Raw genomic sequence first — 12,786 nt, 5'->3', positions numbered from 1 at the left:
AAAATCATTAAGGCTCAATTACTCCCTTGCCATGTAAATGCCTAGATTTAGTATCTCCTGTCCTCTCCTCCAAGTTGTCCTATGATTCAATATCTCAGGGCAGCGTGCTCCCCATGGCCACACCATCCACCACCTACCCACGCTAGAGTCAGAAGTTCCTGCCCCAAGTCAGGGAAGATCCCTGGGCTGGGGTTCCCATGGGGAGGCTAGAACTTGATTCTCACATTGATTTCATTCTCAAGTAGATCAGTGTTCTCCACATGTAATCTTCTTGAAAAAGCCCTTACCTCAGCGCTCTGATGTTGGTTTTGCTTGTATAAGAAAATCTAGATCATAGCAAGCCGCCTACCTTGTCTCATTTCCTTCATCTAAGAGGCAGCTGGGGAGGAGATGGTGGGTTGGCAATTCAGACAGAAATCCTGTTGAGACCCTACCGGGATGGGGCAGGGCAACCACATTTGGCTTGGACAGTAAGGAAGCAGTGAAATACAGCGATGAGAAGGCTGAGAGGACCATACCCCCATTAACCTAGCTAGTGAAGGTCCTGGGATCCTGACCCACACTCTTTCCTCAGCTACATTCTGCTCAACACATGTTTGTGCTCTGAAGAGAGTAGTCTCCCCTCCACTGTAATTCCCCACCACTTTTCCCAGCACACATACCCATCCTTCTTCTTAATCACTGTGTATTCCCTGTAAGCCAGGAACACAGAAAAACCCTGCCCCAGATCTGTGGAAACAACCCTATGCTTCATTGCTGTACCCTTCATAAGCCTTTGCTCAAGAGATTCTATTAACAGCTTCTAATGGTGTCATCTGTTGCCTGACTCAGAGGCTTTCAGGAGGACCCTCTGGCAATTTCATGTCTAGAGATACACTGATTAAGAACATAGACTTTAGCATCAGACAAATTTACTTTCAAATGCAGACTTGGCCACTGACAAGCTGTGTAGCCAAACGATTTAACCTCTCCTCTGCAAAGTGGGGATAATATTATGTACTTCATGGTTTTCTTGTGAGGATTCATGGGTCAATACACAGGAAGCACTGGACATGGTGGCTTATATGGGTATATGATGGATGACAGATAAATAGGTGGATACATACATATATACATATGTACACACATACATGCGCAGAAAGACATCTCTTAATATGGACATCAGTATTTAAGTCCTATTGCCAGCAGAGGGCAGCACTGGAAGGATCCAGGGACAGCACCTTGAGCAGATTTACAGGACTCAAACTTAGAGTACTAGACAACTTTATGCCTGAGGTGAGAGCTGAAAAGGACATTAGACAGTCTACATCTTCATTGTACAGTTATGTTAAAGGAAGAGACCCTTGAGATGGCCTGTGTTGTCTAATGCCACACAGCTAATGAGGGCTAGAATGTAGCTGCCCCAGTTCTAAGGCTAAGACCTTTTTCATTAGATCCTAAGGCCTTGCTGACTTTGAGTCAAGTTGAGCTGGCTCCTGGAAACCTGTTCTTGCCCCGGGGGAAAAAATAGAAGTGAATTATCTTGATTCAGTCTTTGAGACGCAAAATTCAGCCTTACTTTTTTCATCTGTCTGACCATGTAGAGCTGTCCCCACAATTGTAATTTCCAGCTTGAGCTGACCTGAAAGACAGAAGTTCTTTAAGGACTGAGGTCTGTTCTCTGTGCTGCTTGTTCCCCTACAACACCTAGGACGGTGCTGGGCGGGCATGGCTAACTTCACACTCACTCACGGATTTGAACTGAAAGGTTGTAATTCTCAGAACTAACCTGCAACCCCATCCTCCATTCTATACACACACACACACACACACATTCTTCAGCCAGCATCAACCCTGACCAAAAAAAATGAAGTTGGAACCACTAGGCAGGCACAGGAAAATCATACATCAGCTTCTTTGAATTCTTCATGCTTCCCAGCCGCTGCCCATCAATTCTTCCCCAAGGATCACTCATGCAGCATAAAACCACCTTCTCTACATACATACACTTTCCCCTTCCAAGCAAAAATATGCCTCTCCTAAATGCTATTCCCTCAGAGACATGCTCCTAGATTTTTAAGAGGATAAATTCATTGGTGTTAAAATAAGTCTATCCTAAAGACTTTGTGTGATTGCTCCTGGGTCAAGCCTCCATTGCCTCTGCCTGGACTTTGCAATAGTCCCAAAATAGACCTCCATGCTTCCATCTGTTCCTTTCCCTCCATCCTTCTCACTTCTACGTGATGCATGCAAAGAATACCTTGAAACGTTAGAAAGAATGAGATAGCACTAGCATGGAAAATGTCCTCAATACATTGTAAGTGAAAAGGTCAAGTTACAGAGATAGCATATGCAAATGACCCAATTTGCATAAAAAATCTGTGTAAGTATAGCAAATGTTCGGAACTGCACTGTCTTATATGGTAGTCACCAGCCACATGCGGCTGTTTACATTTAAATTAATTAGAATTAAGTATAATTTAAAATTCAGTTTCTCAGTTGCTTCAGCCATAGTTCGGTGCTCAATAGCCACTTGTGGCTTGCAGCTACCATATTACACTGCAGATATGGAACATTTCCAACATCAAAGAATGTTCTATTGTCCAGAGCTGGTCTGGAAGGGTATATACATCAAACTGTTCAAAGCAATTATTTCTGAGAATGAAATTGTACTGATTAATGGGGGAGGGAGGACATACTTTTCAATGTATATTATTTTAAATTTTGTAAAAAAAAAAAGAATTATTTTTATAATTTAAAATGAAAAAATTCAGAAACTGATTAAAAATTTAAATGTTTTACAACATATTAATTTCCTGAGACCCAGGACCCTGAGCAAAACTTCCAGATCGTAGGCATCAGAATGTCACTGTAGCTTTATTTTCCAAACAGTCCTAGGCAGATCATGCCTCTTAGACCCCTTTCCCCCTACATACACCCCAAAGCCCCCCAAAACTGGGAGGTGAGAAAGCTATGAGTGAAACAACATACTACGAGCTGAAGAGTTCAAAAGAGATATAAATAACTTGCACTGCCCCTAAAGAACTTAGAATCCTATCAGGAGGCCAGATATGCACATCAAACAATGGAGATCAAAACAATTGAATGGCACATCAATTACACCTAACACATTTAGGGAATTTACCACGTGCCAGGCACTGTTCTAAACACTTCACAAATAATATCTCATGGAATCATCATAATAACCCTGTGAGGCAAGTATTTCTATCCCGTTTTACAGGTAGGGAAATAAGCCTAGAGAGATCAAGTATCTAACCTAATGTCATACGAAAATATTCAGGGGGCTTGGGGCTCAGTGCTTTGTTCCTATGGTCCCCCTGGCGGTGGCGGGCGGGGAGGGGGAAGATCACATGGGTCTGAGTAGAGAGTTCATGCTGGGGACCAGAGAGAGATAATCACTATAATTTCTTTTCCCCAGGTAAAACAGACAGCTGCCAGCCAGCAGTGGAAGCAAAAAGCCTTACTATCTATGCCCAAGTCCAGAAATCAGGTGTAAGTCCTATACTTTCTTCGTCTGGGGTAAACCTGTCATGTTTCCCATGGGATCTGTATATGTCTGATCTTTATGGGTCTATGTGGGCAGAGAAAATTAGGGAGGCAGAAGTCAATAACAAGAGCTCTCTAAAAGGGCATTAAACTTCAGGATCAAATGGGACTATTTATTACTCAAAATAATGGGAAATACTGGGTAATTTTCTGGTCATCTGTTTCTTCATAGGAAAAAAATGAGGAAGCTAGAAACATGTGACATATGACTCCTTCCAGCCTGCCATTCTAGAAGTCTGTGATTCTGTTATCAAACTCTCTCCTTCTCTAGGGAAGAGGGTGCAAACTTTTTTTTTTTTTTTGAGTAAAGGTAGATTTATTTAGAGAGATACATACTGCATAGAGTGTAAGGCAAGAGAAAAGCAAGGAAAGAAGTGTGGGAACTGGGTGCTCAGGTTAAAGCAAAAGTAGGTACACACTCCATAGAAAGAGTGCGGGCCGTCTCCAAAGAGGAGGCAGCAAAAAAGGCCAGAAGAGGGTGCAAGCTTGAAGAGAGAAGGAAAAGCTGAGGAAGGCTATCGTGTGACATGTTGGTCTGATCCAAGTTTAGGAGTTTGCAAAGTACCAAAGAGACAGGGAAGGATCTTGAGGAGTCTGCCTAGAGAGTGGCTGGAGAGATGGAAGATGATATGTACGCTGGGGATGAAAGAAAGCAAAACTGTGATGGAGTGATGGTTGAACTAAGACAGAAGAGATGGACTAAAAAAAAAAAAAACAAACTAGAGTCATGATGAAGTTGAGGAGCAGATATGTTAGAAGTAAGAGGGAAGCTAAAAGGATTATGGTCAGATATGTTTCAGACATGAAGGCAATTCTAGGTGATGAATAGGCCAGAATCTGGCCATTCAGAGTGTAGGGAAAGACAAATTCTTGAGTAAAGCATGTGAAGGTAGAGACAGCTTTGATTAATACCTTGGAAAATTGTATCAGATGATGGTAAATGCATTTCTGATAACCAGAGATAAACTCTTGGACAAAGCTCTTCTTTCTGCTGTCCCCCTAGTGGACTGGAGGGTTTGTTACACAGGCCATGACCACAGCTGAGAGCTGAGAACCAAACTCCATTTAAATAGATGAGAGTCCCAAGAGCAACCTCCACGTTTGTACTTACACATTTTGGTAATCAGGTTCAACCATGGTGCCTTTCCTGTCTATTCTATCCCATGCTGCTAGCATCCCTATTTTTATTGTAAATTATGGCATAACATACCAAAAAGTGCACAATATATAAATGTCAGCTCACTGAGTTACCCCATCTTGGTATCTGGTAAAGCAAGTCTTCCTACCTCATTTTTCTTCAAGAGTTTTTGGCTATTCTTGTCCCTCTGTACTTTCATATGGATTTTAGAATCAGCTTCTCAAGTATCATGAAAAGGAAGAAAAAATCCTATTAGGATTGCATTGAATCCACAGATATAGTTGAGGAGAAACTGTATCTTTCAGTATTGAGTCTTCTAGTACCATGAAACTACCACTCAGATCAAGGAACAGAACATTGCTCATACCCCCAGAAGACCTCTTTGTGCCCCTCCCAATCACTATTTTCTCTCTCCTCCCTAAAGATTCCACTATTATGACTTCTGAAAATATAGTTTAGGGTTTTTGGGGGTTTTTTGTTTGTTTGTTTTACTTTATGAAAGTGGAATCCTACAGTATTTTTCCTTTTGTGTCTGATTTCTTTTGCTCAATATTACATTTATGAAATTCATGCATGTCTTTTTTTAATTATTATTATTTTGGGCTGGTGGGGGCAGTAATTAGGCTTATTTACTTTTAGAGGAGGTACTGGGGATTGAACCCAGGACTTCAAGCATGCTAAGCATGAGCTTTACTGCTTGAGCTATACTCTCCCTCATGCATGTCCTTGAGCTTAGATATAATGCATTCGTTTTCATTGCTTTATAGAATATCATTGTACACATATAGTAGAGTTTATCCAGTTGACCATGTGTTGGACATTTGGGGTTTTTTTTTCAGTTTGAGACTATTATGAAAATTGGAGCTATGAACATTCATATGTATGCTTCTTAGTAGATATGTGCACATATTTTTGTTGGGTATATTCTTAGAAGTAGAATTGCTGAATCATAGAGTATGCATATCTTCAAATTGATTAGATAAGGCCAAACTGTTTTTCAAAGTGGATGCACCAATTTACTTTTCTGCAACTACATACAAGAGTTTCAGTTGCTAGACATTCTAATCAAAACTTGGTATTATTGGTATTTTAAATTTTAGTCATTCTGTTGAATGTATCTTTTCATAGTTTTATTTTGTATTCTTCTAATTATTAAAGATGTTGAACAACTTTCATATGCTTATTGACCATATTAATAGCTTCTTTCTTAAGGTGCCTCTTAAATCTCCTGCCCGTTTTCCTTTGAATTTCAGGCCATTTTGGGGCGGGTGGATTGATTAGTATAAGATCTTTAAATATTTTTAGCTTTTTGGCAGTTATATGTTAGCACATACCTTCACCCATCCTGTGGTTTGCCTTTGCAATTTCTCAGAGATATATTTTGATAAAGAAAAGTTCTCAGTTTTAGTGCAGAACAATTTGGTAATCTTTTCCTTTGTAGACAGCACTTTTTATGTTCTGTTTGAGAAATCTTCCTCTACTCCCAGGTAATAGGATACTCTTTTGTCTTCTTCTAAAACTGATTTATCTTTTACACTTATATCTGTTATGTGCTTGAAAATGATTTTTGGAGTACCATGTGAGATGAGTCAAGTTGTTTTTTTTTTTTCTGAATGGATAACCTATTGAATATTTATATTTAAAACATTGTTCTTGGCCTGCAGGGCAGCCTTTATCATAAATCAGCGGGCCATATATGTGTGAGTCTATTTTGAAGTTCTCTATTCTTCTCCACTGGTCTATTTGTACATACCTGGACCAGTATCATACTGTTAAATCTGTGATTACAGATTTATTAAAAGTTTGATATCTGGTAAAATGAGTCTTCTCACTTGTTCTTGTTCTTCTTTGAGTTCTTGGCCATTTTTAGTCCTTTGCATTCTCATATATACTTTAGATTCAGTTTGTCAGTATCCCCCTTAAAATTCTGCTGGAATTTTAAATAGAACTGCATTGATCAATTTTGAGGAGATCATATATATTTATAGTACTGAGTCTTTCCATTCACAAAATGATATATCCATTCCTTTATTTAGATCTTCTTTAATTTCACTCAATTAATGCTTGAATTTTCTTCTACAACATTACTTCCAAAGTGCTGGCTAGCTCCTTTTTTACTAAAATATGGTCTGTGAACAAGCAGCATCGGCATTATCTTGGACCTAATTAGAAATGCAAAATCTCAGGCTTCCCCTGCCCAGATCTTCTGAAATAGAACCAGCCTTCTAACAAGACCCCCATATAATTGATAAGCACATTAAAGTGTGAGAACCCCTGTTCCACCCCAAGCACTTCCAGTCATGGGGAATTCACTGCCTCCCAAAGCAATTCACCTCACATTTGAGCACCTCTTACTATTAGAAAGACCTTCATTTTATTGAACCAAAATATTTCTCTAAAATTCTAACCTTGATTTAAAGCTGAAGGACTCTACAGAACAAATCTAATGCCTCTTCTACATGGCAGTCCATCAGATATTATTAAGAGAAAGATCATGTCCTATCTTGAATCTTCTTCCCTTCAGTAAACTTTTCCAGTCCTTTACCTCTCCCATCAGATGACAAAATTCCAAGTTCTTTCCCATTAAAATCCATGTGCTTCAGCTTTAAGTCTCACTGTATTTCAAAGAAAAGTGGAGAGTAGCATTATCCTACCCAGTGCCCGCAGAGTATGTTAAAAGGATGACTTTCCTGGCATTAGTTATGCCATCTCCATCTTAGAGGATTGTGGTCTCAATTTACCCCCATACCGACGACCCTGGTATCGTGGGTTTTAATGCATTCTAAGTAATGTCAACAAACATCAACTGAGGTTTTCTTATGTGCCCAGCACTGTTTTGTAGGGAATGCAAAAAAATATATAGGCTATTTCTCAAGGAATTGATGGTCTGTTTGGAGAAGCAATGTGGAAATATATCAGAGTGTTTTAAATACAGTGTACAGTTAAGTGTTGTAATGTATGAATTAGACTTTAAATACCTGAGGGATTTAGGTAAAGAAGAGGTCATTATAAATTGGAGTAACCAAAGAAGAATAATTTTTTTGGAAAGAACATGCACTTTAAGTTAAAAGACCATGGTGGGAATCCTGGCTTTGATACTTTTTTGCATGTGCACGTTAGGAAAGTACTAAATCATTCTGGGCTCCTTCACCTGTAAAGTGTGTGTAACAATAGTATTTAATATATAGAGTGGTTGTGAGACAAACGAGAAGATATATGTGAAGAACTTTGTAAACCTTAACACGCTTGGACATGAGGAGTTATTTTTAAGCTCAATATTAGGGCAGGAAAGAGAAGTAATGAGAAACCATGTTAGAGTGAAGAATGGCAGGACTTCCATGTGTTGTGGGTGATATGAGTGAGACTTAAATGCTATGAAAATCCCATTCTTGTTCACTGTTTGCATAAGAGCCACACCTATTCCAGTTCACTGTGAGGAAGACTTTTCAAACATCTGGGAAGAGGAGGGGTATATAGCTCAAGCAGTAGGTTCAATCCCCAGTACCTCTCTCAAACTAAATAAACAAATAGACCTAATTACCTTCCCCTGTCAAATAAATAAATAAATAAATCTGGGAAGCAGTAATAATGAATCAGGCTGTCTCACAAGGCTGTGAGCTCCAAGTTATCACTTGGGGAGTCCAAACAAAGCCTGGAGAATTGAGTTCTAAGGAACTGGGAGGAGAATTTCCACCTGGAAAGGAGGCTGGACCGAATGACTCCAAGGAACTTCCTTACTCAAGGCTTCTTGGTTCTGCGCTTCTCCATGGGGACCTGGATGGGAAATAACTCTCTCCACAGCTAATCTCCTGCTTTCTTTGTTTCCCTTGTAGTCTGTTCAGGAGAAACCTGATCCGCTGTTGGCTCAGGACCCCTGCACCACCATTTATGTTGCTGCCACAGAGCCTGTCCCAGAGCCTGTCTCAGAGCCTGTCCCAGAGCCCGTCCAGGTCCAGGTGAGGCTCTCTGTGTCTCCTCTCTGTAGAGAGGGAGTAGGTGGAGGAGGCGGAAGGGTGGGACCTGAGGAGAGCTCAAATGGAACAGACTCCTGACGTGAGAAGGCGGGCCCTAGCAAGCAGGCAGCAAGGAGTATCTGCAGCCTCAATTGCAGGGCTTCCAGGAGACCCCTCATGGCTGCTCACCTGGGGTCCCTGCTCATCAGTGTTTCTGTCAGAGGTGTCCAAGGACCACATCAGAATCAGCTGGCATATCTGTTAAAAAACCAAAGATTCCTGAGGCCTTTCACCTAGGGTTCTGTTCAATCAGAGTGTCTACCTAGAGGAACCAGGAATCTGCACATTAAAACACAACATCCTCCAGGTGATCCCCGTGCACATTTAAGTTTGGGAACCGCATCTTGAGTCCAGGAGTTCTCAAGTCCAGCCACGTAGCAGAATTGCCAGGAAAGCTTTTTAAAAGTGCTCATGCCTAGTCTCCATAAAGCCCTATTTAATCAGAGCATTTAGGAGCGGAGCTCGGCTTTGGTGGCAAGCCTGGAAGAGGGTATGACGTGCAGCCCTGAAGGAGCCTCACCAATTCTGCCCCATTGCAAGATCGGTGTGGACTAAGTTTACTTGACAGGAATCTTTCCTCTTACTAAATGAACAGAAATAAATTCTGGGCTGAAATCTCAGCTCCACTTGGGCTCTATTAAATAAAGCATTTGAGGAGACAACGGAGGATTAAAAAGCAACAGAAATGCCTACGTTTATCCATCCTCTTCAAAGCTCCTACTATGCACATACCCAGCAATGCCTGGGAGGGTGCCTTGTCTTCATCTTGAGGTCTATTCACAGACCATTGTCCTATCTAAAACAAAGTGAAAACATAAAACTGACTTTAAAAGCTTTAAAAAATAATGTAGTTTTTTTAATGATGTTTTCTTGGGGAAGAAACACAGCACTTGGTGTATTTCATATTTTTCAGCAAAACCCCCTAAGTTCCCCCATTCCTGTCTCTTTCTCTGACCCTTGAATCTCCTCTCCCTATGAGAGGTCTTTGCCCACAGTCATCATCTCCTCCCTGTCCCTCTCTCCTGCCTGAACCACCTCTCCCTCCTCCTTTTGGGTCTCACTAACTCTTTCATTAAAGCTCAGTAACTTAGAACTCTCTTGGCTTCTCCAAACTGAGTGCAGGTCCTCAGATGACTATGACAGGCCTCCCAGTCTCCCTGATGGCATGCGTATGCTTGAAGGGAGCTGAAGTCCACCTTGTGGGTGGGCAGGCAGTCTGGGGACCTCAGTGCTGCCTGCATTAATACTCAGCTGTGACAGACCCTGAGCAACTTGCTATGCTACGTGATTCTTGAGATCTTTTCCTTTTCCTAAGCATCACTATTTCCACTTACAGCCTGTGAACCGAGTGCTGGTCTCTCCACTCACAGACTTCTGTTTTGTGCCTAGGAGTCAAGCTCCATCACAGTCTATGCCAGCGTGACACTTCCAGAGAGCTGACACCACAGACCCAGTAAAGGGAATTTTGGAAGTAACACGGAGGAGCCAAAAAAAAAAAAACCACTGAACTTGGTCCCAGGTCCCAAGTTAAATGTGACATCTTACACATCTGTGCTCTTCTTGGATCGACTCCCTGGTGATGTTTCTTCCATACCTACCTGTGGAATGGACAAGGAAGTGAGGCTATCCAAGCACTTAGCCTGCTCTGCAGAGGGCACAAGCCCAGAACAGAAAGCTACCGAGTATAGCTTTCCATCTCTGCGGTGTAGCAGGCAAAATGGATAATGCCAGTCCATGGAGTCCAGACCTTCAGGTGTCTTGCTCTTTGCTGGGATTGGACAATAAAAGCCAAAGGCAGAAAGCCAGAGCAAGACATCCAGTACCTGTCTCAGACAGATGACCACCAGCTGCAAAGTCTGGAACAGCTTACACTTTGGCTGCCTGTACTCAGTCCAGGAGCTGCTCTCACTCACCATGCAGACTTGATCAAGGCTCTGAGCCTCAGTTTCTCTCTGGGTGGGCAGTGAAGGGTAAATTCCTCATTGTATGTAAAACACTGAGATTATTCTATAAAAGAAGCTAATAGAATATTTTATTTGTAAATACTGGAAGCTAAAGAATTAATAAACTGAAAAGACACTGAAATCTCTGTGCTTTGAATAATGGAATGAAAAAATTCTAAGATTCTTAAAAGTGTAGTTCTGTGCAGTGGCTTTCAGATTTAAAGAAAAGGAGCGAGTGTTTGGTGATGCTGTTACAAAGGAAATTGGAATAAGCAGAACTTGTCCCAGAGTGATTTTTCACTTCCCAAAATGATTTTTAAATCTTAGTTTTCTGTTTGCTCCATTGAGTAACAAATCTGGAGCCTCAGCTAAGACTTTCCAAACCAATTCTGAGCCCATTTTACATCCCCAGCCTCATGTCCTCAGGGTCTCTACCAAGCACTTCTCAATCCCAGCATACCTCTCCTCACACGAAATTTATCCTGAAGTTGAAAATTAACATATTTTGATCCAACAGCTTCAAGTAATTGAATGCTTAATAACTTAAGTTGCAGGATGCAGACAGAAGGAGCCTCTTCTGGTAAAGTCCTATTTCCCTTCTATTCTCTGCTTTCAGAGCAAGCCTTCTTCAAGGTAAGCTCCTCTTCTTTCTCATAGGGTCTTGTATGACCTTAGTGAACACTTTCACCAACTGTCTTACAACCGTATAACAATGGTCACCAACTTTCCAGCTCAAAACTTTGAGGCACTAAATGCCTTGTTCTTCACCTCCTTTACCAAGTCAATTCACATTTTAGTTCTGATGCCCGGTGTGTCCCATTTCCTGGAACAAATTTCAGTAAGACTGTTCTTATTTGCAATAAACAGAAATTAACTCTGGATTTTTTTTTTTAAATGTAGAAATGGAAGCTGCTGAAAAGGTATTGTTTGGTTCAAATAACTGCTAGGAGGATCTGTAAAATCATGGTTTGAAAACGTGAAGGAAAAAGGGAGACATAGGCTGTGGCTAGGACCACAGCCCAAATCACAAAACCAGCCCAGAGATGAGGATGCTGGGCACCTGATGTGCTGCCATTGTCTCCTTAGCACAAGACCCAGACTCCACCACTTCCTCCCTGCCTCAGCCGGGCTTGGAAACAATACTGCTGTTGTATCGTCTGCACCAGAGTGACTTCTCCAGGGTCCCTTCGTCCACCTTTTCATCTCTATCTTCTAAATAAGAGTCTGGGACCAAGTGGCCAATCCTAGGTCACACGTCCATGTTCTACCTCCAAGGGAGGCTGGGAATTGAATATCTGGCATTTCCCACTTTCCTAGTGGTTGGTGGGGTCTGTCTCTCTCTCTCTCTCTCTTTTTTTTTTTAACACTTTTTATTGAGTTATAGTCATTTTACAATGTTGTGTCAAATTCCAGTGTAGAGCACAATTTTTCAGTTATACATGAACATACATATTTTGATTGTCACATTTTTTTTCGCTGTGAGCTACCACAAGATCTTGTCTCTTTTGAGTTAGGGAATTCCCTAAGCACAAGCAGAGGGATTCAATGCTGATTGGGCATGTGTGTGCACACACACCTGCACATGCACACACACACAATGTCCACCCTTATGTAACTTCAGGCTCAATAGCCATCTATACTCAAAAACCAAGGAGCTACTAACTGGAATTTTTAAACCCTGGGGTTATGAGTAATCACTCCTTTACTAGAATTCAGATTGTTCCCAACAGCTGGGTTTTTCCTGTGGCTGAAATCTACCTCATGGAAGGGCAGAAACAAAGGAGGAAAGAAGAAGCTATTCTCTCAAAATTCCCTGACTGAGGCTCAAGATCTCACTGGAGAGGATGGCTGTGCCTTGGAGTCTTTCAGGCCATCCTTCATCACCAGGCCTAGGGTTCGAGTGGGAAAGCAGAGAACCCCTCGGATTATTCCCCAGAGGCACTGTGGGTGAGCTGGAACTCTCTTTTTCCTCAGACTTGAAAAAAATAAAACTGATACTTTAGAGGCTGGTTTCCCCGTGTTTCTTCTTTACTGTTTTCTTTTGACTGAGTAGGTCTGAATTCTACAGAACTCAGGAGGAACAGACCCATTCTCAGATTTAAGGGACTGGGGTTCTGAAATTCAACTGGGCGTAGCCTTCAGCCTC

General features: G+C 41.5%; 1 protein-coding gene across 1 annotated transcript in view; it reads left to right on the top strand.

Moving 5' to 3' along the window:
- Window positions 1-10,782, top strand: part of SLAMF1 (signaling lymphocytic activation molecule family member 1) — a 31,699-nt gene extending 20,917 nt beyond the window's left edge. The window contains exons 5-7 of the mRNA XM_010955648.3: window positions 3,419-3,492; window positions 8,518-8,640; window positions 10,087-10,782. Coding sequence (XP_010953950.1) covers window positions 3,419-3,492; window positions 8,518-8,640; window positions 10,087-10,137 — 248 coding nt within the window. The 3' untranslated portion in view covers window positions 10,138-10,782. The remainder of the gene's footprint in view (window positions 1-3,418; window positions 3,493-8,517; window positions 8,641-10,086) is intronic.
- The last annotated feature ends 2,004 nt before the right edge of the window (window positions 10,783-12,786 follow it).

Source organism: Camelus bactrianus, chromosome 21 (assembly GCF_048773025.1).
Source record: "Camelus bactrianus isolate YW-2024 breed Bactrian camel chromosome 21, ASM4877302v1, whole genome shotgun sequence".
NCBI classification, from domain to species: domain Eukaryota; kingdom Metazoa; phylum Chordata; class Mammalia; order Artiodactyla; family Camelidae; genus Camelus; species Camelus bactrianus.
This window is presented reverse-complemented; position numbering and strand designations above follow the sequence as displayed.